At 31.1% G+C, this 27,590-nt stretch overlaps 1 protein-coding gene across 2 annotated transcripts; it reads right to left on the minus strand.

The window, feature by feature from the left end:
* Positions 1–1,503: 1,503 nt before the first annotated feature.
* Positions 1,504–20,195, minus strand: LOC139497281 (uncharacterized). 2 transcript variants are annotated; one of them, XM_071285463.1, is made up of 10 exons: positions 20,096–20,189; positions 16,732–16,923; positions 15,935–16,032; positions 15,310–15,421; positions 13,312–13,443; positions 10,844–11,035; positions 10,150–10,272; positions 4,710–4,766; positions 2,705–2,780; positions 1,504–2,243 (listed from the first exon to the last, which is right to left on the minus strand). In XM_071285463.1, the coding sequence occupies exons 1-10, from the start codon at positions 20,154–20,156 to the stop codon at positions 1,760–1,762; spliced, it is 1,527 nt and encodes a 508-aa protein (XP_071141564.1). In that variant the 5' UTR covers positions 20,157–20,189; the 3' UTR covers positions 1,504–1,759. The 2 variants fall into 2 exon arrangements, with proteins under 2 accessions (XP_071141564.1, XP_071141565.1); XM_071285464.1 differs by lacking the exon at positions 4,710–4,766 and having other exon boundaries at positions 20,096–20,195.
* Between the last annotated feature and the right edge of the window lie 7,395 nt (positions 20,196–27,590).

The following is a 27,590-nucleotide window of genomic DNA, read 5'->3' on the forward strand; positions in this document are numbered from 1 at the left end:
AGGGTAAATGAAAATCACAAAAAAACTCCATGGGAAAGTAAAAACAGTGATTCCATAAACAAATGGCAAAATCAAAAGTTAAGACACATCAAACGAATAGATAACAACCTACGGTAATATTCCTGATTTGATGCAGGCATTTTTCTAATGCAGACAATGGTGGATTCAACTTAGTTTTATAAATACCTTTATCTCTCACTGGACAGTCGCATCGATTTCCATTATTCCATAACGATGTGCGAACAAAACATAAAGAGTAAAATTATCAAAAATAGGGGTTCATCAGTCAACATTGTATCATAATCCAAATCACTAAAGAAACAAAACAAACAAAAGGTAAAACCGAAACTCAAAAAAAGGCATATAGACAAAGCACATTAGCAAACATGAAAGACAAGAATACTTAGAACAAGAACATATTGACAGGATGTATAAGTACAGAGTCATTTTAAATGGATGTAACCAAAAAACAACGCGATATTTAGATAATAAACAACGTCAGTAACCATAATCTATACTTCATGACCATCGTATATTATTTGTGAAGTTGATACGGTACATTTATCAACGAGGACTTGGTACCTTCCAAAGAACTTGTTTAGAGAAAGGATGAGACGTTCATTGATATACTCCTGGCTCATCAACTTTTGGCTCAAGCATGGGTGACGTTTTACAAAGCCAGAGTAGCAGCTGCAAGCTCTTGAAAACCAATGGGTTAAGAAATGTACATTCCATATTCCGATTAAAGGTGGGAGGAATGATACTTTAAATTAAAATCGTCTCGTCTGTCATAGTATTTGGTACTGAGATGACTGTGTATGTCATATTCGAGGTATACGTCTAAACCTGGGGCGGAGGAGGCCATGTCTGTTGTTTCTTTAATTTCTAGTTCTGGTGGATAAATTAAAGAAACCCAATAAAAAAATAGGAATGTTAATAGAAAGAACATTATCAATATATCTGAATGTAAAATTATATAATCTTCTTCTGCGATGTTTAACATTTAGACAAAAACAAATACACTACAGGACACACAACAGTTAACTAACGAACTTCACAGAAGTCATCGTAGATACTATCCCATTCTATTTTTTCTAGAATGTGACCAACCAAATTAGATTGATCACCAGGTTTGTCCATATAGGAGTAACATGAAGGGTGACCTATTTGAAACAGGATCGCCTTACCCTTCGATAGTAACTGAGATCCCACTAAGACATTTGTAGGGTTCGTGATACCAATTTTTTATTTTCGTCTTTGTAAATTTATTATTAAATGCATTAAAATGATACAGCGACATGTGCTCAAATCATAGTATGATGACTTTCTCAACATTTAACCTTTATCCGAAATCACCAAACTTAAAAACATTAGGTTAAGTTATCAAGTAGAATTAACAATAAAATTATAGCCATACTGGACAGTAACAATAACATAGTTAGTAATGCAACACTGAAAGCAAACGCAAAATGTACTGAATATAAACAATAATTTCAATAATGTAGTTCGTGAAACAGCTTTTATTCATATAATAGTATCTGCTGTTGTGTCATTGAAAAGTTAATATATGTTGACAAATGGCATTCGATGATGTCACACAGTAAATGCACATTGTGAATCATATGGATATGAGAAGAGAAATTTTTTGTTGTCATCTATTTATTCGATCGAGAATGATTGTGAAATGATTGATGGAAAAAAAAGCCAAATACTATCATGGTCAGATTATCTGGTGTGTAATTAAGTTCCATACATGTAATTAACAAGCCTGATCATATGCGTCATAGTTTGTTCCACCGATTTGCGTACGTGAATCTGAAACGTCATATTCTGAGTAAGTTTTCAAGTTCGTAAATGAATGATCATAAGTATTATCCATATCAACTCTAGTAGAACTAATAGCAGTGTCATAGGTGGGATCACTACGGTTTCGAACTCCTGCATTGCTATCGTAGGCATTTTCCACTGAGTTTAGTTTTCGTCCATCAATGTTATGTAAATGGTCATACTCTCCATTTGTGCTTTCTGCATAAGTGTCCTCCGTACGTTTGACCTTCTGTACTTGTGCATATGAATCGTTAGTTTTGTTGGTTTTCTCTTTTGCTTGATCTACCAAACCATAACCTTGATTGACATGTTGTTGCGTCTTTACTTCTATACTTGTGTCTTCATCATTAGCTGTTTTTGTAAATATTACGTTTGTGGTTTTTTCTGAAGTATCATTTTTAAAAACTCCGACTCGCCTACAAAACAAATGTTCATCGTGTAACTTGAAAAACTGCAAATATTAAATATCTACAATTTCTTTTCAAAGAAAGTGGCATAGGATAGGCTTAGCTTTTTTTCTGATCTGTGTTTTCAATTTAACTCTGCATTTCGAGAGATATCGATTTGAAGTTATAGATTATCAGACCGAAGTTTACCAACTATGTCAATTGAAGAGATATTTATGCGTTTTATTCCTTAAAAGATATGTATCTTTCTCACTTACATATAAACAAGCAAGTCACATTTAGGTAAACATATTTGCCTGAATGTGAACCCTTAAACTGTATTTCTATAATACATTTAAAATAGTTAATATTCACCAAAAAAAATAAAGGTATAACCACTGTTTATTGCATTGCATATATTTGTAACAGACATTGCTTTCACATTGAGATTAACCTTTTATTCATTTTTTTCTATATCGTACAGATGTTACCTCATTTTGCACAGAGTTACAATTACACCTATCAGTAAAACAAAGACAGCTCCGACAGATCCACCTACAATGACTCCTGGAAATAAGAGTATAAATATTGTACGAAAAGACTTTATATTGACACACTGTTTATGTTTATACTAATAAGGCCCCTTTCTAAGAGCAGTGAATCGATTGATAGTTTTTTGTTTATTTATATTATGCATTATATCTAATTGTATAACACAAACATTTTTATTTATTTTATTAGATTTTCTCCCTGGATATCTGATGCTTAATATACATGGAAACTGAGCTCAATGCTGTAGACTAAATTAATTGTCAAACAGCATTTAACGCAACAAAGAAGAATTGTTATTTTTATTTATAAATTCTGTATATTTTTTTTTAATTGAAAGTCTCATTTGCAAATGATTTTTAGTACAAAACCGTCTGTAAACATGGACGAAATCCTTAGATCATTTAGATAAAAACCATATAATTCAAAGTGATTTTTTAAGAGGGAACACATATGCAATATTTTGATATGAACTTTATTAGAGTTCCACAAAACTAATGGTAGCCTATCTAAATGTTATTATTATCAAATCGAAACAATTTTGAAGTCTGAAACATTTAAACATTTTTAATGAGCCGGAAAAAACACACAAAATAAATCAGGCCAAATTTTAAATTAGAGCTTTGATTTAAATTGTAGATGGTTTCGATTTACTTTTTAGAAATTTTGGTCCTCAATGCACTTTAACTTTGTCCTTGTTTTGGCTTTGCACCTTCATTTTATTTGAGCGTCACTGATGAGTCTTCTATATATGAAACGCGTGTCTGGCACATTGATTAAAAAACCTGGCACCTTTTGATAGCTATTATTTGGGTGTTTCTCTGTCCTGTATGTTATTTGTATTGTAGTCCTCTCATGTAACATGTCATTGTAATGTTATTTGAACCATTGTCATAAAAGCGGGAGGTTTGGCTAGCCATAACACTAGGTTTAACCAACTTTTTATTCTTAAAATCTCCTGTACCAAGTCAGTAAAATAGCCATAGTTATATAATAGTTCGTTTCTGTGTGTGTTGTTTTCCTATTGTGTCGTTGTTCTCCTCTTATATTTTGATGTGTTTTACTCAGTTTTAGTTTGTAGCCCGAATTTAATTTTTTCCTCAATCGATTTATGAATTCCAAACAGCGATATACTGGTGTTGCCTTAAACTACCCCTACGTAAAAAAATATGTGCAGAGAAATGAATGATGGGGGAAAATCCTATATGCATATTTAATAGGTTCGAAGGTTTTGTTGGCAAGCAACTACCCAAATACATATCAATAAGTTTTTAATTGGTTTGGACGGTTAATGGGTGTTTATCTGATTAAGTGTCTTTGTTGATTGATATGTTAACTTTTCAGTATGTTCATTTATGATACTGACTAACTGTCAGTTTTCATCATTTTCACATTCATTATTAAATAATTGGTTTTTAATGGTTGAATTGATTATGCTAACTTGCTGAATTGAACGTATACAATATGTCGATTTGCATACACATTTTTAACTGTCGAAATAAATTTACACTTCCAATCACTTCTCTCCCCCAACTAGAGACGCGTTGGTTGTGACATTTTTCAGCTAAAATATATTGGTTAGAATCTCTAGAAAAGCAGAAAAAATAAGACGGCTCGTTACTGGTCCCTGTATCAAGTATGTTTCCTAACTAAAATAATGTGGCGTATCTTGAAATGTTGAAGGTTGAAATACCCTACTCTAATAAAACGTCATTGGAGCTCCCTAATAAGTTTTGCATTTTGTCTATGAACCCTTATTATTTCTATTTTATTGATTTGTTGTGTGTGCAGAAAATCAAAATGATTTTTTTTTTCAGAACCATCTTTGGATATGCTATGTGCTACACATCGGTAAATTACCCTTTTATTTCGGTTAAAAATCACTCGTTTTCTTTTAAATCCTTTGGAGAAGTACTCTTTCGAGTAAATATAATAACAAGGCATTACCGTAATTTTCATCTGTTGCAACATCTCTGTTGTATGTGTTTTCAACTGTAGAGGTATCTGAAGGAAATAAAAGATTTTGAAAAGCAGTGGAAATAATAAGATAAATCGCGTTATTTTGTATGAAATACTAAAGAAACAAATGAAACTGCGAACAACTGCTCACTGATTATACCCCCACTGAAAAATGCAATTGTAATATTTTAACCACTATGGTTTTAGGTATAAACAGGTATTATGAATTACTAGGATGTCATGTGTAAAATGATGTTCAATTATATGGAAATTGTTGAATGATGAATCTTATAACGCATCACACGCTATGGCTGACTTAGATAAATCTTGAAACAAAATCCATCAGATATCCTTATGATGTAGTTTCTTAGAAAGATGCGACTAAAATTATTTATTGGACGGATTGACTGACGAACGGACAGACAGAGGTTAAAGACCAAACAGCCTATTGTTTATGCGCATCAGCTAACGCAACTTGGTAGTGACATAAAAGCTCTATGACGTTGAACATTTCTAGCAATGAAAAGACGTCAAATTATAACGTCCTATTTCGCGTTTTTCACGGATTCCAACATGGTGTACGCTACGTAGGTACTCTACGTCTCCCAAGAAAAGAGGAACTATTATGTCGCGCTACTTTAATATCCTGTGGAGATTTAACACAAATGGACACATAAGATACTACACTATATTAAACCTTCGTTCTAATAAAAATAATAAAATATAAATTTTGATCTCGACTTTTTGCATTTGCGCCGTTCTGCATTTCCTTTTTTTTTATTCTTTCACATGCGTATATTTTGTCTTATATTTGCGTCGATCTGCATTTCATTTTTTTTCTTCTTCACTTGCGTAGATTTTGTCTTTCGTTTGCGCCGATTGTGTACAGGTAAGGTGAAAGTTGGGTTTTTTTTGCCCGATTTATGGGCATTATGTTTTCTGGTCTGTGCGTCCGTTCGTTCGTCCGTCCGTCTGTCCCGCTTCAGGTTAAAGTTTTTGGTTACAGTTTTTGGTCAAGGTAGTTTTTGACGAAGTTGAAGTCCTATCAACTTAAAGCTTAATAAACATGTTCCTTATGCAATGATCCTTCTAATTTTAGTGTCAATTTTTCAAAAATTAAAAAAAATGAGTATTCACAAGGTTAGGCCCATAATCAAATATTCCTAAAAGTTTTGACATACTGGCAACATGTGCACGTAACTGATGTCTGGATGATTCTCGTAAAATAATGTCCGATCTTGCAATGAAGTTAAAATTTATTTATAAATATATTTGACAAAATCTTATAGTAAAAATAAAATGATAACAAAGGGTCATTTTTGTTTGTCATTTGTTTCATTTCAAATTGTCTTAAGGAGAAATGATAAACATATTGTCTAATCTCACTAAAGTTTACAGCTAATTTTCGAATGTATGTAGATCAACACTTTGGTTTGCCTGCTTGCTTTGTTTGTATATTACGAATAATTATATTTTGATAACGTCCAATTCAATTAAATAGCATGTATACAGGTTTACATACCTATATATAAAGATGTCAATCTTAATAACAGAGCTTGAGTAAACATTAATTAAGGAAGCCAACCAAAGTTTCACCCTACATGCATTAGGAAATTAGCTGTAAGACAAAAGGTATTAATAAAACTAATACTCAGCGAATGTGAATGTGAATTAAAATCAAAATTTTCGGTGTTTAAAACTAAATTGTTGTAAGTTTAACTTATGACAAAAACAATTGCTCCAAGAATAATATCTTAAATAAAATCGCTCCCTTTCATTAAGCTACAACTGTGACCGGAAAGATTGAAAACAAATTTCGATTTTCAATGCCGGCAACAACATTTTCTTTGTTTTATTTTCCAAAATGAGCAATTTAGATTTATTATATTTTATCCTGTTAGAGAAATCTTACTTTGTAGTTTTCAACGGAAAATTATTTCTAAATTAATTTTTGAATCAAAAACTTTTTGTATTTTATATTTGCTGTCTCGTTTATTGAAAACACATGAGGTAGTAATAAAAGGATTGTATTTTAAGATAGATGTATAACGTTTTAGAATCAAAACTTTCATTCATATATTATACCTATAATTTTAATTTCCTAATATCTTAAATATTCTAAAATAATGAATTCACAAACTCGATGCAATAATTTCTAAACGTTCGTCCTAGGTCGGCAAAAATAATGGTACAAAGAACTCCGTCCATGCTTTTGTATGTCTGTCTTTCAACAGTACCGAATGAGTTCGTTACGGCAATCTTCTGAAATTGACGCGAAAAAGAAACAAGCACATCTAGTCTGGTATAGTCAAATACTCTGTAAGTTAACCAGTGCCATCTTTCATTTCTTTTTTTATTTTCAATCATTTTGTATGTGGGACAGAGGACAAAGACATACTTTCCTAACAAAAGCGGCGTGAAAGGTTATTTTAAACAATGTTCCATTCCGACTGATTGTGTTTCTGAAGGTTAATATTGTGCGGCAACATCGTAAGATCTGATACTGACACATGTATTTAATCTCTTGTATTACCGGATAATAAAGTAGGTAATATAGTTGTCATTCTTGGAAATTTAAATGTGGGTTTCAAACGTCCAATTTGCGATTTTTTTTCAAATAGTGCGCCAGCAAGGAAAGTTTGTACTATGACGTCAGATGCAATGTTCTGAAGAAAGACAACTCTTTTCTTCAAAATGAACGAGAAAAAAACATGAAAATTACTTATAACTTTTTTGAAAGGTCGGTGACATACGCTTTTTATTGCTTTATTTTGAAGAGTACACATGGCACTTTCCTTCTTAAAATTATTATGAAGAAATCACTGGTAGATATTTTTTAATACTGGAAACGTTTTTCATTTTTACGTTTTATTTTTGGCGGGAATGAAATAAATCATATTTTTAAAGATCAAAACAATACGAGTTTAAAACTCTTGAACCTGTATTTGATAGATACAAATCTACTGTTTAACGTGAAACAAGAATTATGCTTGTAGGTTTGATATAAAGTATTTTTGGAGAGTTTATATAACAAGCACATATTATGTTAATATTCGAGAAAACACGAAACTGACGTTGCTATAGCGACAAAACTAAGTCGGTGACCCCCAATTTTTTTCATCATATTTTGTTCCTCAAATCATGAAATACCTTCACACAAAATTTTAAGAAAAAATCACTGGTAGAAATGAATAGGCTGTTTGGTCTTTAAACAGTAAACCCCAACTTTTAAAAAAAATGGATAAATAAAGGATACGGGGTATACCGTCATAATAAAAAAAATCAATATATGCACAGACCAAACACACGCAAAATGGGGGGAAATCCTCTAATTGTTCTTCATCTCACCTAACAGCAAGTCTAACTACAAATTTGTAAAATTCCACTATTAGATCTATTAATCAAAGGTTAATACTTATTGTCCTCGATTTTTTTCAATCCACAATTGAGAAGCTTTCAGGATGGTCAATAGTCACTTTCGATCGTTCAACACAATGTCATCTTTAAGTGTGTGTGTTTTATCAACAGCACCTGCTATGTTGCTTATTTAAGTCCCACTTTCGCAGTTCGAGTAGTTAAATTCGGTAGGTTAAAATTATAACATATAATTGTGGTTACAACGGTTATATGTAATCGTTTAGAATTTTGATTATTTGAGTTTAAGGTTGGTCTTGATATGCCTCAGCAAATCGATAAACACAATATATTTTATTCTTAGATACATGATTTTTCAAATTAATTTGTTTTTGAAATATATATGTAATTTGGATATCTTTAAATACATCATATTTAACACCCAAGATAAAAACATATACTCGATAAAGTTTGACGAGCACTTCGTTCACATATCTCTTCTTATTTATGAACAAAGGTAAGCCAGAATGTTCGAATCTATCTACAATTTACATTCAAAAAAGTGATGTATATATGTTTCTTTAGTTTCTGTACAAAAAGTGCATAAGTCTGTTTCAATTATAAACATTTCATCAGTAAAGTATTTGTTCTTAGAATTCTATGAAGTGCTCTATATTGAAATGCCCTTAATGTTGGATATTACATTGTATTTTATAAGTAAAGAAAGACATGCTACCATTGTCTACGGCTACAATATCGATTCAAAATTTATTTTCTAATTTTCTTGTATACATGTACGTTACGGGGTTTCCTCTATTTTATCCCACATATAGATATGTTTTGATACTTTTTCAACTCTTTTTATGGCGGTTACAATTTTGTGACCGGGTGTAATTGTTTGAAAAAGACTTGTGAACAAATAACATTTTTTTTAATTCCTTTTGAAGTGCATCAATTAGTCTATAAAACGCTAGGAAAATTGTTTCTATTTTTTAATATTATATTAAAGTCATCAAAATTACGAAATTCTTCATTATCCTTTATGAGATCATGTATGAAAAAATATATTATTTTTTGATCCATTATGATAATAAGCTGTTCTCCCACCAATCATAATATTTTCTTTATAAAACCATCGTTGAGCAAGATGTAATTTAGGACTGTGGTCAGAGGTTTGAATTATTTTTAGTTTTATAGAGTGCTGATTTTGATAAATGTTATATGTAATCTGAGTTTAGCTCCTTACCACATTTTTTCATTAGTTGTTATTGGCTTTGAACTAGCTTTTGGCTACTGAGGGTGGGGGTGAATAAATACTCGTCCACGTCCACTTTAATTGTTTTTAAGATGTATAACTAATGTCATTTAAACATCATATTGGGCGAAGCTATCGTTTTAATTTGCATAAGGACAGTTACTTTGAAGATGTGTGAGATAAGGATTATTGCTTTATAATCTTTGTTGATTTTAATCTGCTATCAACGTCATCAAAATAATAAATAATTTACACAAGAATGACAGGGCTTTTCAAGGAAGAGTTTATCCAAAAGCACCTATTTATAAATGGACTGGTTAATGATAAATAAACCACTTAAATCCCGCCTAGTTAAGTGAAATAAATCAAGTAATATTTTTATGTGTATTTATCTGGTGAGTTGAGTCTTTTTATGATTTGCTCTTTTTGTGTACTGACAAATCACTGTCCAAGTATAGGGAGTATAAACGCTCATAAACATGTTAAACTCCGCCACATTTTTTATGTTCAAAGTCAGCAGCTTTTAGTTCAGTGGTTGTCGCTGGATAATGTCTGTCAATTTATTTTTTAATTCTTTTGTAATTAATAAGCCGTTCGTTTCTCATTTGAAATGTTTTTATTCTTTTCTTTTTAAAACCTTTTTATAGCAGACCTTATGATATGGGTATTTCTCATTGCCTAAGACCGTATATCTGCTTATATTTGCTTACGTTCACTACATTTTTTTTATTGGCATTCAATCAAATATCTTGATTTTTCTATGATAAAGATTAACAATTTAAATTATAAAAAAAGAATTCGATGAGAACGCATAATTACCATTTTTGCAAACAAACCATTCTAGTTTGATAGAGCAATTCTGCCAATGTATATTTAAATTATGTTCGCCTTTATCGGAAATGTTTGCAGATTGGCATAGTTTAGGTAAAGATGTCGCTTTACCTAAAAAGATAAAATACAATCCATACATACATATTTTTGATAGATAAAATGAGAATAGTGCGGTGTAAGTCAAAATCAAATATGTATACCAGCCTCTTATTTCGTAATATGCCTACACATTATCGTCTATTCTGATTGATTTGATAATTTGCTATGCTAGTTAAATAGATAACATTCAACATGCACATTTTTCATCCTCTCCGGGAACAAAATTCCAGTAGTTTTCAGCAGAATCACGAAAAAAACAATTATCAATTCTGTGTAATAACTAGTCTTGCCGGTAACCTAACCCAAATTCGATATCAGTCGCTGCATGCAAGCGTCCGGAAAGTCGAATATCACTGAAGTGACCATAACAATCTGTGTTTAAAAATTTAGATGAACTACAGAAATTACGAAACAGTAAGTTCACAAGATGGATTTTACTGATGGCAATTATAGAGAATGCTGAAACAAACACAATTCAACACAAATGTAGAGACGAAAATGAACAACTAAACCAAAAAACAAACAAACAAAAGTTTAATGGCTAGTGATATGTTGCAAACTGTACACATATACATTAAAATACCTAATGTTTTTTCCACTGTTATTTGTTCTCTGAAAACATTTGTCCAAGCAGATGAGGTAAGGTTTTTGTTATTTGGAAACTGTTTGCAGGCATTAGATTTCAATAATAGCTTGTCCTTAGTCAGACAGTATTTAGCAGTTTGGTTCCGTTGAATACCATAAAATGTTCCCGAAGTTGACTGCATTGCATCTTCTGAATTTAAATAATGGCAAAATTAGCATGTGATATAAGTATGAATATACAAATTTACAAATAGAATATTCAAAATACTTTAAGTATGAATGTCATGTATTTCAATGCAAAATTATACTAGCGGGACGGCTACAGTGCAGGCGATTTGGTGTCACGATATCTCAGTAGCATGGGTTCGAATCCCGGAGAGGGAAGAACAAAAAATTGTTGGGTTGATGTTTAGACGAGTTGTATATACACAATGTACACAGCCATGTATCACCATCACTTCTGATGATCCGATGGATAAATCTGTTGTAGAGTTGTCACTGGCTCAGACGTACTTATAAATGCAAAATTATATACATAACATATAGCTGAGAGGGTGATAGAGCAGATTGTTACCCCAAAGAAAAACATTGTCAACCACGGTGAAGCCAATATTGACAATGCTTTTTCGAGTGGTACAAATCTGCTCTACCACCGTCTCAGCTATGTGTTATTTTATCTATTATATTGAATGTCCTATCATTATTATTTTTTACAGATAAAGTTTATTTAAATGTAAAATAATAAAATAAATAAATGATAATAAAATATGTGCCAAAACATGAATTCTTAACCATTGTATTTAATAATTTGATGTTAATTTAATTCATTGTCAATTAAATTATCGACTTTTAATTAGTCTGATATATATATATGATATAGTAAATCAACATCCTCGTACTAGCCAATCAACATATGGCATTTTAAAGTGAAGTATAATAATAAGAAATGGTCGTTTCAACTAAGTCGTATTATATAAATCTGAAAACCCTTATTCAAACACTTAATAATAAAGTTGACCGTGACCGTAATTTCTTTGATTTACTTATAAGATACTAAGCTATGTTAACATTTTATACATGAGTATGTATCATTGAGGTAAAATTCGACATGTTCTAAAAACACAAGAATCATGTAATTGAATAATTCTTAATTCAAAAGGCGCCGTGCAATTAAACAACAATGAATGCACAATGTACAATTTACAATTAACCACAAACACAAAGCAGTTACCACAATGAACATTTGTTATATAACTTATTTCAAATGTTGATCGGAAAACTGTAATGCAGGTTAACATGTGTAGGTCTCGTCTTCAATTTCTTATTAGCTAAAACATATTCATGTCAATGCGATGTGGACGTTAATGCAAACAAATGTAATTTTGTTTCTCGAATAACCTATAGACATATGAAACTCTGGTGTAGTGTTGCCTTTTTATGCAATACAATTATTTAAATCAGGAATTTTGGAAAATTATCTCTTTAGACGTGGTCACAGCAATCATACAGTAGAACCATCTTTCAATCTTTTATCATTTTGCTTTATTAAAAAATAACTCTGAACTCATCCATACGTCCAGCTGAAGGACGCCTCCGGGTGCGGGAATTTCTCGCTACATTGAAGACCTGTTGGTGACCCTCTGCTGTTGTTTTTTATTTGGTCGGGTTGTTGTCTCTTTGACACATTCCCCATTTCCATTCTCAATTTTATTTGAATTATTTATCAGGTAGCAAAATGCATGAACAAATATTATTATCTGCGTCCGATTTGACCACGATGAAGCTGGTTTGTCTATCAAAACTTTGCGTTTCTTTTTGTATCGAATCGTTATACTTAAAAACTCTTAATAGTAACATACATAGTAGTGTGTTGAAATACATTGTTAGAAAATGTTATTTACATAACGCATATTTTTCGTTGTTTTCTGTCTTATAACACACCAAGGGTTGTCAGGATTGATCAAATGAAAGACCAAGAGGAGTTATCCAATCTATCCAATCATTAACTCAGTAAACTGTCTAATCAAGCTATAATGTATAATCACAGCTGACCTGTTATATCAAAATAAAACTGAATAACGGATATTCGTGATATAGATTTGTAAGAGTGGAACCCAACTGTTCCTACCCAAAGATCGCACACTGAAGTGAGTGATGAAAACGAAAGTGATATTTCAAGTGCTTTTGATTTATAACAAATTTAAAATGATTTAGACATGGTTGATCGGAGTCTATAAAAAACAAAAGGTTAAACAAATCGGTTACAAAGAATACATGGGGTTACAGTGTTTCCGGCATTTGTCCAACCGAGCGCCAATAACGTCAGAAATCGGATAATAAATAATTTAAAAGCAATGCCTCAAAATTGTTTACAAACAGATTTAGTATGCATGGATAAAACCGAACTATCTAAATCGTTAGAATATTGTATCGCCGATTTATAAGATATAGTACCGTTAGACTTACCACATAAACCTTTTATACTATCATCACCTTTACAGTGAGCTGCTTCAAAATCTACAATATCTGGGTAGGTGCAGGTTAAAGTCGTACAAAGTCCATTTTCGGCTTTAGCTGTTTTTATTGTTTCATTGTATGCTAAATCAACAAAAAGTAAAAGTACTGGTTTACATGGTTATTTACTTATTCTAACACCACTGAAAATTCATGCTGAATATGTGATGAGCGATAACTTAAATGATGAATGTGTTCTTGGTTGAAGACAGACTATTAACTAAATTTTAGAAATCTGCCTGGCTCATTTTCATTCTGAATACATTTTGAATAAATCAAATTTTTGCACATGATAATATAAAGTCTAAACCTTTTAACAAAACGTTTAGCGGTAAAAAGATTTTTTTAGATAAAAAGAAAAAAAATAGGACAAATATTACTTTCGTTACATTGCAGAGATTTTGAGAATGGAACGGTAATCCATTGTTTTTCGTTTTGTTTTATTTAAACATCCAGAAGTCTTTACGGTGAAAATATCTTTTCAGTTTGACTTCAGGTTTTTAAATTTGTCTTAAAGTTATTTTGTTTAAATAGTTTGGCAAACATTTTTTATATAGTCATCACGAATGTAACACTTAAAAATTGGTCCCTAACCATTGAGAATCAATCATCTTGTAAACTTTTTTTAATTTTGTGTAGTTGGAATCAATGTTTATTGGGGCAATTCTTGTGTTTTATTAGGTTAAGAGCATCACTGAAAACTTATTTACAAAATGCAAATTAGTCTATGGTAGCGTAAAACGTACTGCACAGTCTCCAATTATGCACGTCGGACAGTTATGTCCATTTACAACGGAGTTTAATAACATTCCAAACAGGAACGTAATCAACGAAGTCAAACATTTTAGCACAAAGCATAACAAAGCATATATATTTAGCGTTTCGGGTTAGTATAAGTGTTATAGATGTTTTGTCATCAATGACTCTACACCAAGTTTTGTATACAATTGAGAATAGAAATGGGGAATGTGTCATGTCTTGTTTAGATAATATGATTCACTGGTGGAACATATTTCTCTCAGTTTTCCTATGAATTTAACTATAAACATATGCTACATTCATGACACTGAGAAACAAATAATTGAATTTGGAAGTAGACTTTTTATAAATAGTCGGCATCCCTATGGGAACAAAACTTTGCGCTTTTCATAGCTCTACTGATTTTCATATGAGTTGGAGTTCCTTCGGCAATTGTAAAAAAAAACAAGAAAAAACACCAGATTTAGTAATATTTTTAGGCGTGGCTAGGTATTTTTACATCACGCTATTTTTTTTATTGTGCCATGATAATTTTCTTATATTCTTCTCTGCCATTGTTGCTGAAATGCGTTGTGTATATGCCATTTTGTTTTTGACTTATGTGATAATGATTAGGATTATAAAATGTTTGTGAATGCTGTTCTCCAATTTTTGACATTTATATGTATTATGTCTTTTTGCTGTTTACACATTGCTGGCAAAATGTCGGATTTTTTTGTAGCTGTCATACAAGCGATGTGATTAGCTAGCTATAAACTTGGTTTAATCCACCCTGTTTTACATAAGTAAATGTCTGAAATACCTTTGAAAAAAATGAAATAACGAATATTTAAAGAACCGTGACATATGCTGGTGGTAAAATTTTCATAAAAATAATATTTATTGGTATTTCTCAGCAACTGTACATATTTTGAGTGCATTAGAATCCTATGTACACAGTTTGGTAAATGAACACGGTTTTTAGGGTCACTAAAGAATTGTTAAAATATTATTTTTGTAAATGGGTCTTTCTATGAAGATTAATTCAACTAATCAATCAAGTACTAAAGTGGTAATAGATAGGCGAAGTTTGAATGTCCAATTATACTAACGTTCTTGATTCCAGGATCCAAATGTTTGTTGAATGATATATTGCTCGATGTATATACCGATAGTTATTTACGCTTTGACCTAGTGATAAGGTTTACTTACTCTCATATACGTATACTGGTTCAGCATTTGGTTTAAGGCACGAAGATATGTTTACAGCATTGGAAAATAGTTCTTCGTTGTAGTTCAAACAGAAACAGGAATTTTTTTCTTTCTAAAGGCAAATATGTGTGCATTTTAACTGTTGCTTTGAAAATTCAGGAACATTTGTATACACCTGTATTTATAATCCATGAGAACACTTTTTTATGTATCTACTGCTTTAAACTCGAAAACAGACTTTTCAAATTTGTTGCAATTGCATGATTGATTTGACCTTTGAATTGTTTTGAGTTTAGCACAATTGATCAACTGATGTCAAGCGCGAACAGTGTATTAGATAATAAACCTAATATGACTTGTAAAAACTATAGGTTCAAGGTCATTGCTTGCAAAAAATAAATGATTTATGTGACTGTACTGTTCACTGCTCAAAACCATTTTAATTTTGTTTTTTCTTTGTAAATACATATTTGTTGACCTCAACAATTGTTGTGCTGCATTTGATTCCACCAAAATAAAATCGGGTTTTTTTCCAATGTTTCAGAACACTATTTACCAAATAATATCGAACGGATTTTTTTTTTTTTTTACTGGATATATAAAAGTATTGATTTATGATATTTACATTATAACTAAAATATCCCGATACACATTCTCGTTGACACCATCCGACTGATGCCACGATATTTTCTGTACTTGGTTTGGTTTTCAGCAAAAAACAACCTGAAAATATTAATGGTATTCATTCCTGTGGTTATTTACATGATTTAGCTTACCGTTGGTATGTTCATCAAAATTAATCATTTGTCTCATTGTATTTCAATATCATAAAAACACAAAACATTTACATGCAGGGTTTGACAAAATATGATAAATTTCTTATAATAGTATTTACGTACCACTAATAAAGATATTATGTGCACCCAACCGATGTTTTGAGTGACTCTTCCAAGACAAAAAGCAAGTAGCCGAATTTTATCAATTCAGTTTTAGATGTACTAATATTGTCAAGTCACTCATAACTCATATATTAGTGAGAACTTGCATGCCAAATATTCCAGTTTATTTGCCGTTAAGGGTCACCATCAGCATGAGGTTGACCATGCCTGTGTCTCCAATCGAAAGATAATTATACTCGTAGTTTTCATCTTTGAAAACAGCTGTCAAAAATAGTCGTATACATTGCAGCAGATACGTTTAAATTGTTCTATCTCAAAAAATTAGAAACAACTGAGAAATCAAAATAAACATTGTTCAGAAAAAAAATGTGACCTCATCATTTGTAAAAACATTTCGTGCCCAGAGAAAACACAAACATTATCGAAGATACATACAAAGCATTCAAAACAGCAAAGACATCAAGCTTTAATAGACTTACTACTTTGAAAATGCTATTAGAAAATGTTCATCAAGATAGCTTACCTATAGTTTCCATCCACGGAGTTAACTGTGAAAATTTAGCAAGCCCTGTCCAAAATTCATGGCCATACAATTTTGACAATATTTTCAAAACTGAAGGATCCGTTTCTAGACCAGAAGTGCCGCACATAGCTTGTGCATCTATCGCTGTGAGTCCGTCTGGATATTTCTGTAGCTCAAGTGCATAACAAACATCTAAAGAAAGTGAATGATTCAAATCAGATTACGACATGTTTATATCACGTACGGACTATCATACAAAATAAGCCTAGAATATGAACAACATCTTCAAACGTTTTGAGAACACACGTGAACCTTGGTAAGATATGAATATACTGTTTGAGCTGTTCCGATAGTACTCCCACGACATACATGTATGCCTTTTGTTATGTATGACTAACCTGATGGCATAGAACGATGGCGTAATATTATAAGCATTTTTTGAGCAAATACACTCTTGTGAAACCGACAAATATTAGCACAAGGAAACGTTCATACACTATGATAAAATGTTTTATAGGCCAATTTTGGTATACATATAATACATATAAGTAAAATTATCATTTTAATCCATCCAAAAAAAAAAAAAAAGTTCTCCGTTCTTTTACGCCAATTGAATAGTTTATTTATGAAAATGGCAAATATTTGCCTTCACCTAGAGCGCTTCGATACAAAACAATTGCTGTTTTTGTCCTATTAGAATCGAAATAATTTTACAATGCTCAGGGCACAATATTTGGCATAAAGGGCCAAGCCGTGGATATATGTGAAAATTATCTTCCTCAAGGGAATGTGAATGTATAATTCTAGCGAATGACTCATAATTGGGATATACGTTTAAAAGGAAGCCACCCAATAACAACAACTTACTTATTAGAATTTGAAACAGCTTTCGAAACAAACGAGACCATGGCTCAAGCAAAACAGTTAAACAATGTTATCCAAGCCTAGTCAACTACACCTAGCAAGCATGTGACTTACACAGAGATTGCCATTATACAGAATTATTATTTTAAGATAATTAAAAAAACAAACATGTGTTTTGCAACAAAAGTATTAATCCCTTAACATGTTAATTTCCCAATTGACACATGAAATATTTGTTATTAAAAAAAAAGTATATAAATCGAAAAGATGCTAAAAGAGGTACAGTAAGAATGTGTCTAATACTTGCTATTGCGTTAACGATAACAGTAAAATACAGTTAAATCAGCAATACGTTAAACAAACATGTAGTCGTGTCTCAATATGCAGACGACACCTCATTATTTAAGAAGGATCATCTTACTCACTGGATGCATCCATCCGAATGTATCATTTGTATGCTGAGATATCAAGACAAATCAGAAGCACACACAAAATAAACATTATGTTGATAGGTAGTAAAAACAAAGTCAAGCCAAGATATGTGTAAAGTGGGGTGAGAATAACTTCAAATTGTTGTGTACATTTATATTAAATTTTAAACCTAAATCATGCTCTTCAAAGACAAGAAATGTAAAATACATAACAAAACAACTGTCTAAGCAATAAGGTCCAGATGATAATATGATGCTTCAAATAAATGGTAAAATTAATTCATACATTTTGGAGGATAAAACTAACCAGATAAATAGGGGTTTTACTACAAAGGGGCCTAAAATTATCAATTTGAGAAATGGAAATAACTTTCTTGGGTAAGAAAATTGTTAAAGTCAAAATATAAAATGATAAATGTGTTTACCTCCACACAAAATGTAAATTTTACATAGTTGGCTTATATTGGAACTATTACGATATCAAAAATAAAATTTCGGATGAGACTTCTAATTCCTGTCAGATATATCAAAACTTAGATGTCCTTGTCATTTGGAGGAAGCTATTACGACATATATATTGTATAATGGGCTGAGTAGTCTATAAAAATTGGGTACACCATGGGGTATGGATTAAAAATTAACGGTTGAATGAACAATGACATTTATTAAGCAATGGGAATTTGTAAGGGATATATAATTTCAAACCAACATTTTAACAATTTTAAGAGATAATTAAAACACTTAAAACATTACAATCAACACTGCTTTAATAGCTAGCTAAACCTTACATTTGTATGACAGTCGCATTAAACACTGACAAAGTACTCCATTTTCAGATCGAAAATGTAAAAGGTGAAACCCTATGCAAAAGACTTCGAAATGACATTATAAAAACTTGATTTTAGAGGCGGAAAATAATTAAAAAAAAATAATCTAACAGAATGGAAAAAAAATATGTGATATTTTATAGAGGAACTTTTATAAAATAAATGGGTTTAAATATTTCAGTAGAAAAGAAAAACGACGGCCTGATTCATAGAGCAACTAATCAGGAAAAAAACAAGACACGTTCATAATTATGACTGGTCTTCAAATGTTTATGAGCCCGCACCCCTTCACTTACCTCAGAAATTGAGTATCAGCACAACATCTGAACAAATTGTAATCATTTATAAGGAATTAAAGTCGTCAAAGATACATGGTTTTTGTGTTGGTACACTAAACGTCCGTTTCGTTTTCATTTAACTAAACAGTTGTGCTCAAATCAAATCTTTAAAAGACTTTATCAAATAAAAATATTAAATAGCATTAATAACTCACATCCCCAGATGTTGTTTAAAATACAACTAAGACTGAATATGCATATGAGTAATATACTCTTAGTATTTCGAAATTTAACATTTTAGTAAACTGTAAACATTTGAGAAAACATATTCAAAAATTCAAAAGCCTTCGAATAAAAACATCATGCTCTTCATAGACTAATGTATCAATTGGTGGGCCTCCAACGATTTAAAAAAGAAAATCCAAACAATTAAGGATGGGTCTAAGTCAAGTAACCATAAAGTATGCCTGTTGGCTATCTATAGGCATAGAATGAGAAAAAAAATGTTTCTGGATGTTGGCCTAAAATAAATTTACTAGTTACATATACATGTATCAATATACATGTCCTTTTCTCAGTTCACTTACTTGGAATTTATGTCATTATTGTGTTAATAAATAATAATATCTTAATCCAATTAAAATCTTTCTATAGCAAGATGTGACAAAACAAGGTAAAATATTTGTAAATTGCTTCATTTGTGGAAAACGTGCACCATAACAAGCCACCACAAGTAACTATTAAATATATAAAAAAAGATTTGTCCTGCGTTTTTTACAAATTTAGATAACCAATAAATTCACACACAATTTTTCAAGTGATTAATGTAACTGCTCCATTTAATACTTCCTCCTTATACAAGATCCATGTAATGTATTTGCACTAATTTTCGGTGTGACGCTTATCTATATTTAGAAAGAACAAAGAAATATGATTAACCATTTCTAAATTCAATACGTCTTACCTTTAATATGCATGAGCCAAAACATAAAAAATATCCACGAACTTTTCAATCTCAATATCATTTTGATTGACAGTGTATGTGAAAGTTTGATCAGGAAGTCAAAATTTTTATCGGTAAAGTTTTTTGTAGTTACGTGTGTATTTGTTGTTAACTTTAAACTTCAATAAATGTAGTACTTTTTGTAAATGTTTCCTGATTTACGTGTGATTAGATGACGATTGTTTGTGTTTATTAAAGAAATGTTCATTAACACAACTTTGAAATTCTCACTGATATTTGAATATTCTACTCGTTAACTTGCTCTGCTTATCTAGTTATTGAGATAGAAAGACAAATTAACACAGATTTGATAAGGGCTTGATATATTGCGTTTACACTGTTGTAACAAATTTCAGTTATTGTATACCCCGTTCACACGAGGACATTCAGATCGATTTAAACTAGATCCATTCACTTTTGATCGATTTAAGGGCTAATGTGAACGCTTTGAAACGATTTTCAATCGGTCTTTACTAAAAAACCAAAGAGGTTGTTAAGTTTTAATCAATTTAAAATAAACTGATCTAACTTGAAATGTGAACGCAAAAATATGTTGAAACTAGGACAATTGAATCGAAAATAATGTATGCGCATGCATAGCGACAAAATCAGAAAATCCATGCGTCGCATGAAAAAACACTACTTTAATGATGTCTATGTACATGCATGTTGTTCCTGCATTTACATTTGTACTACAGAACTGAGTGATTTGTGATGGGATATGATTATTGAGAATTTTTCTCTACAACTGTATTGCAAACTAGGTGAATATGATGAGGAGGATGTATATCAAATCTTACTAGAACAAATTCCATAAATTGTCATTGACGAACATTCGGAGGTTGAGAGGTTTGTCACGCCTATGTTGTGCACTGCATAGCAACATAAAGATGTTGTGTCATGTTAGGCAATACATGAGATGTCATCATTTGAGATTGCATAAGGACTTTATGCTGAGAGACTAAAGTGTATATATTTGTCTGCATATGTAAAAACTGTTCTGCTCCTATTTTTTTATTCTTTTTGTTGTCTGATATGTAGTCAATTTTATGTATTCATTATATCTAAATTATCGCCGCGATATAGCCTTGTTGTGCTAATGCAGCGTAAAGCAACAAAAAATCAATCAATCAATGTATCTCAAGTATGAGGAAAGACACGAATGAATGAATGTTGTCTTCGACATAGCATACATTTACGAAATATGTGTCTTTTCTTCTTATGTTGATTTTTTCACTGCGGAACCGCAGTATATTGTCATATTGTAACTTCTGCAACCAGAATTAAAATTTAAAAATTCAAGAGAAACAATAACATCATCTACTTGTTTGTTCAAGTGTGTGTATCAGTGTATCAACACATGCATTTGATTAATTAGTTTTAATTATGCGCCATGTTTACAGTTTTGAGGGTAAATAGGTCAAATCGATTGCATTTTTAATTGTAGTGAGAACACGATGGTCCAGATTAGACAGATAGAGATAGTTTTGACAAGAGATAATGTAAACGCTAACTGGTTTTACTAGACCGATTCAAATTAGACCGATTAAAAAAAATGGTAGTGTGAACGGGGGTTTTACATATAAATGTATGTTCACATTGAACTATATTTCGTGCTAGGAAGTATCTTAACTAAATGGACCCAACCAATGTTCATGCACACTTTCATGAGCTTACGAAGACCATACAAATATCACTGGTGATATCTAAGTCAGTCGACACATGGCAATCGATTGAAGCGTCTAAGTTGGAGATTGTTTCCAACAGTGTCTCTAATAATCATTAGTTCAGGACATCGATATTCCCAAACTTATAATAGCATCATGTTAGAAATTTTGCTTTGAAGTTGAAATATTTTTTTTATTTTTGAGATGACGTTTCTTGCTCACGGTCAAACATGTTCTAATTTTAGCCTTAGTGTGCAAATGTAAAAATAACGATAACTATGTATTTGTTGGGTATCTGTTTATTGTGCGCGTGGTTTTAAGTCTCTGTTCACTGAAGATATTATCAAAGTAAAGTACAAATGATTTTATATTTAATAAGATTTATGTAAAATTCTTAAATGAAAAATAAATGTGATCATCGAAAAACTGAAGAAAAAAAAACATCTGAATATCATCAACCTTGATCTAAGATTATAAGTTATCAAATATTTTTTAACATTTGACCGATTTTTTTTAACAAAGGTAGGCTACAAAGTCAAAAGTGTCCATTTAATAAAAAAAAGTTGCCACGAAGCAAGTCTATAGAAGTAATTTATTGTGATAAGCTCCATTCTGTCAATATATAAGTGCAAGTGAAAAGGTATATTTTCGGATAGTAAATTCATATATAGCTTTATTTCCTTCATTGAAAATGTTCATTTTGTATTTACTTGAACGATAAAATTTTTAGGGTTAACATTACTGAGATAACAGCTTCGAATGTTCTTCGATAATTCATTCGTTACATATAATGAAGTTGCATTTAATTGTTGAAGCGATACGGTGACCTACATATCGAGGTTATATTATGTGCTAACTATCGCCTCTATTTGAAAATAATTATATATAAGATGTCCAAGCTTTTTCTAATAAATTGTTAGTTGCGGCATTTTTTAACTGCGTCAAAATCTAGTCAAAATGGAACGTTGACATTTCAAAGTTTTTCTCTTTTATATGTTAGAGGTGAACTGTATAGTGAAATTACTTATAGACAAAACAAAGTTAGTACCTAGGTTTTCGTTTATGTGATATCCGTGTTATATGATATTTAGATTCAGGAGAGGTCAAATATAAAATTTAACTTTCGAGATTGTGCTCACTACTGCTTATAAGACTATTAGAGGAATACAAAAAAAGAAATGAAATAAATAATTTTACATTATTTCGATGATGTGATAATTAGATTTAAACTTATCTGATGACATTTATCTGGGTTATAGCCTCTTGTTTAGCATTGTGATTTGTTGTCGTCATACTATTACTTGATAATAGACACTTTGCCATTAGACAAGAAAATTCCTCCTGAAATGTAAACAGGAAGTAGACGTTAATGTATCTTTTGTATGGTAAACGCATATAGTGTGATTTATTATAATTTAATGAATTTAAACATCATTTTATTATAGGAAACCCTTAAATGAAATCGGAAAAATCATTTGTTAACCGGATGTAGATGAAGAAAAGAGCTTAAAAAAATGTTTGTTTTGCAATTAGCGAACATCTTATATAGTTGAAAAGACAATAACTGTTTTGTGTCCTAATTGTCCTATCTTCAATTGTGCATTTGAAGTAGAAATACCTGGTTTTTTTTTTATTTTAACAATTGACCTCCGATATAATATTAGGTAAAATGTTCGACTGCAAACTATAGATTTTGCAAAGACGATATTGCTTTATTACCAACATTATTACAAAAATTCAATACATTTTTTCTTACAAAAGTCATACAGAATAATAATGGCATGTGACTAAGATGCTTTGTCGTACATTTATTCCTGTTGTCAAGAAGTATTTGACATTCATGTATAATCCCCTTCGATGACTGAGAAAGACTTGTCGTATGTAATGTTTGCTTTCATAAATTTTGCGTTCCCGAAATCTGAGCTGTCGTATGTTGGGTCATCTTCATTTCGAGATGCTCCATGACTATTGTACACATTTTCCTGTGGAACAATTATTCGATTTTGTAGCTCATGCAAATGATCATATTCTCCATCAGCTCCATCGTTGTATGTCTCCTGTATTGTTTCCATTTCCTTTAATTTATTCACCACGGCGTAAACTGCTGTACTAGTTTCACCAACACCATACGTCTGGTTTGATGTTGTAATTGCAATCGTTATTTTTGATGTTATATTTGATTCTTGGCTTATTGTCTTTGATAAGTGCACCTGATTTGTGTTTCCTTTATCATTATCGCCAGCCTCTTTAAAGATTCCGTTTGACCTATAAAAAATATATTGTATTGTACAAAATGAATTGTATATCTTCGATACGATTAAAGATAACAAAAAAATACTAATAATAGTACATCGTTGATGCAAGTTTGCATTTACATCATTAAACAGTGTTTCGAAATTTCAGACACCACTGGATTTTTTACGTTTACAAATCAATTGGTGACAGCCTTTGGTTCATAAATTACGACCGTGGTAATGATACTTTACATTCATAACTTTGGATATAAAATCAAGGCGTTGTTTTTTTCTTGTTTAAATTGTTTAATATTTGTGATTTCAAAGCCTTTTATAGTTGACTATGCAGTAATAGATTTGACCATTATTAAAGACCATACGGTGACATATATTTTTTTTTATTTCGCTGTCATTTTGGTGTCTGGAGAAAAATTTACAACGATGTGTGAACAAAACAGACAAAAAAGGTAAAATAGTCAACAGCATCACTGTGTCACAACCTCTAAACAAACAACCATTTACAAAAAATCGACAAAACCATTCATCGGAACGAATGTCAAATAATTATCATTTTTCCTGACTTTGTCAGAACACTTTCCCACAAAAGTCGTTGGTTTAACCTGATTGTATGGTAAGCTTAAACATTGAATTGTATTACAGTTTTTTTTTATATTTCCATACATAATCAAAATTTAATGAGCAGCCAAAACAGACATAAAAGGAAAACATTGCAACTTACCTTAATTTACAAACAATCAATACAGCTGCTACGGCAAGTAAAGAGCATGCACCTAGTATTCCTCCGATAACAGCCCCTGTCGATTTAGTATAATATAACATTTATTCAAACAGAAATAATGACTTGTATCAAAACGGTAGATTTGTAAAAAATGAAACGCGGGTAAACCTCAATGAGAGTGGTTGGTGGTTGTTGCATATTGTGCCGCGCAGTCAACGTGAATATGAAAGCACCCATTAAATCGAAAGAACAATACAAAACTCTTCAAAAAGTTCAAAACCGTGAATGTTTAATGATCTAATCCAAAAAAGAATCCACATAGCATGTTTTAAGTAAAATATTTCAGAGATGAAGTAACTTGATCAGACAAACACTATACTATGTATATACATAATGTGGTTAATCTAATGGTTTGATTTAATGACTATATTAATAGAGAATTTATGAATGAACTTGGAACAAAATTTTGTTTAAATGAACTGTATCAGATGGAAATTTACCCAAAATAACTTACTTTAACTAAATCTAACATAAATAGCAGTGGTCCTAATTTTCTAGATTTAGAAATTTCGATTACTACAGGGAAAATCCATACTAAAATTTACGACAAAAGAGACGACTTTTCATTCCCTACTGTTAATTTTCCTTTTTAGACGGTAATATTCCTTACGGTGTTTCTATATCCCAACTCGTTTGTAATGCCTGTGTGTGTAGTGATGTCATAGAATGTAAACAATGCATCAATGGTAAATTATTAATTCAGGTGTCTCGTAAAATTTTTCATAGATACAAAGATTTGATAAGTTAATGTGGCTGTAGCTGTAGAACAATTTTAGAAACGGTATTTTGCATCCTAAATTTTACGGATATATTGTACTAAAATCGTGTAAATCACTTTGTTATCCGTGTAAACTCATCGAACCTTTAAATTCTTTAGTGAAGCTAATCTTACCATTGTTGTAATTAGATCTTTGAATATAGTTAACATTTGCACCAATATGGATTTGTCATCAGCAAATTGAAACATAACTATGTTTGTATTTTTTCAATTCGGATGTATAAAGACACACCCACGTTAATTTTTAAATTTAAAGAGATTAACTCCGAAGTATCCTACTGCATGTCGATACATTATTTTTGGCATTGCACACAAGTCATGTCTTCTTTGACTGTCCATGACGTTAAAATACTAAATACCTGGGATGTGCTTTTGTTGATTTTAGTCTCTGATGAATGAGTCTTTAATTATTAATTGTTAATTTTTTTTATTAACTAGTTGTCAGTACGAGTCGAATCGAAAATTCTTGTTAAATTGACCTGTTGATACTAGTTGTAATGCTTTTTTTGTGATTTAATGTTTACTTATTCAGGGTAATATCTGGTCTATATACCAGCTTTAATAAGTGTTTGATGTTCTTATAAATGTTCACCTCTTCGTACTATGAACATCAAAATTATTTATTGTGTATCAAAGTTTCCTTAATATATTTAACTTATATATATATACCTAACAACAAAAGTATTTTTATTTATATGTGAATAATATCATTGGTAATGACGGATTTCTGTTCAAGGTTATTTTTGTTTTTCTGAAATTGTTTTCAAAGCAGTATATATAATTCTGTAACTTTATTTATTCGTCCCTTATTTTATTAATTTTGTAATTACATTGTATCATATATCAACATTTTTCGTTCAGTATACGTTCACTTGTGTTACTATTTCTTTTGATAGAGTTAAGCCATTTCAATAGATATTTATAGTGTGTCTTTCCATGTTGTGATATTACGTTATTGTTTCAGATAAGGGTGAAGGTTCTGTACCATTTAAACGTTTAAACTCGTTGCAATTGTATGCACATGTCCTTAGTCGGGAATCTGATGTTCATAACGATATAATTCAGTCACTTTAATTATGCATCTCTTATTTTATTGGTTTTGTATTTACATTGTATTATAGATCAAATGTATTCGTTCAGTATATTTTCACTTGTGTTAATGTGTGTTTTGATTTTGTTAAGCCATTTCAATTAATATTTTATAGTGTGTCTTTTTATGTTGTGATGCATTTTTTTTTATCGGATTAGGTTGAAGGTTTGGTACCATTAAAATGTTAAACTCGCTGCAATTGTTTGCACCTGTCTTATGTCAGGAATATGATGTTCAGAACTTGTCGTTTGTTGGTGTGGGTCATACGTGTTTTGCGTTTCTCGTTTTTTATGTAGATAAGACCGTTGTTTTTTTCCGTTCGAAAGTAATTGTAATTGAACTAGTAATAGGGAGGCCTGTTATACCATGCTGTTCCCTGTGAACCAAGGATCCGTGCTGAAGACCGTACTTTTAATACTGAAATGGTTTAATTTTATAAATTGTAACTTGGATGGAGAGCTCTGCATTAACACTTATACCACATCTTCTTATATCTGTTTATAGTTTTGACATAGTTATAAGACAACACTTAACACCACTACTAACCGTGTATGAGATAAGCCCCGCCTCCCAAATAACCTAATATCCAATATACACGGTCTCCCCGAGGGCGCTTTTAACCAATCACATTCCTAGAAAATGAATAGGAGGTAAGATAACTATATATCCCGTCATTGTATTTTTTGCATTATCGTGTTTGCTTTGTCCGTGTGACTTTGTATATTTCTTTGATATGACGTGGTTCTGTACTTAAACATCTCTCTATTGTGTTATTGTTCTGTTATACTTTTTGATATTGTGGTCTTTCATATTTGCTTATGATTTGCATATATACCCTGTTGTGTTCTTTTATACATAATGACTTTTCTTTGTTAAAAGATATACACA

The sequence above is a fragment of the Mytilus edulis genome, chromosome 12, assembly GCF_963676685.1.
Source record: "Mytilus edulis chromosome 12, xbMytEdul2.2, whole genome shotgun sequence".
NCBI lineage: Eukaryota > Metazoa > Mollusca > Bivalvia > Mytilida > Mytilidae > Mytilus > Mytilus edulis.

Excerpts from the sequence above, each read along its gene's own strand:
- LOC139497281 (XM_071285463.1), bottom strand. The coding sequence starts at position 20,156 with ATGATATTGAGATTGAAAAGTTCGTGGATATTTTTTATGTTTTGGCTC. Across the intron at positions 13,444-15,309 it reads ACCAGTATACGTATATGAGA|CATACAATGAAACAATAAAA; the intron begins GTAAGTAAACCT and ends TTGTTGATTTAG. Across the intron at positions 2,244-2,704 it reads GTAACTCTGTGCAAAATGAG|GCGAGTCGGAGTTTTTAAAA; the intron begins GTAACATCTGTA and ends TTTGTTTTGTAG.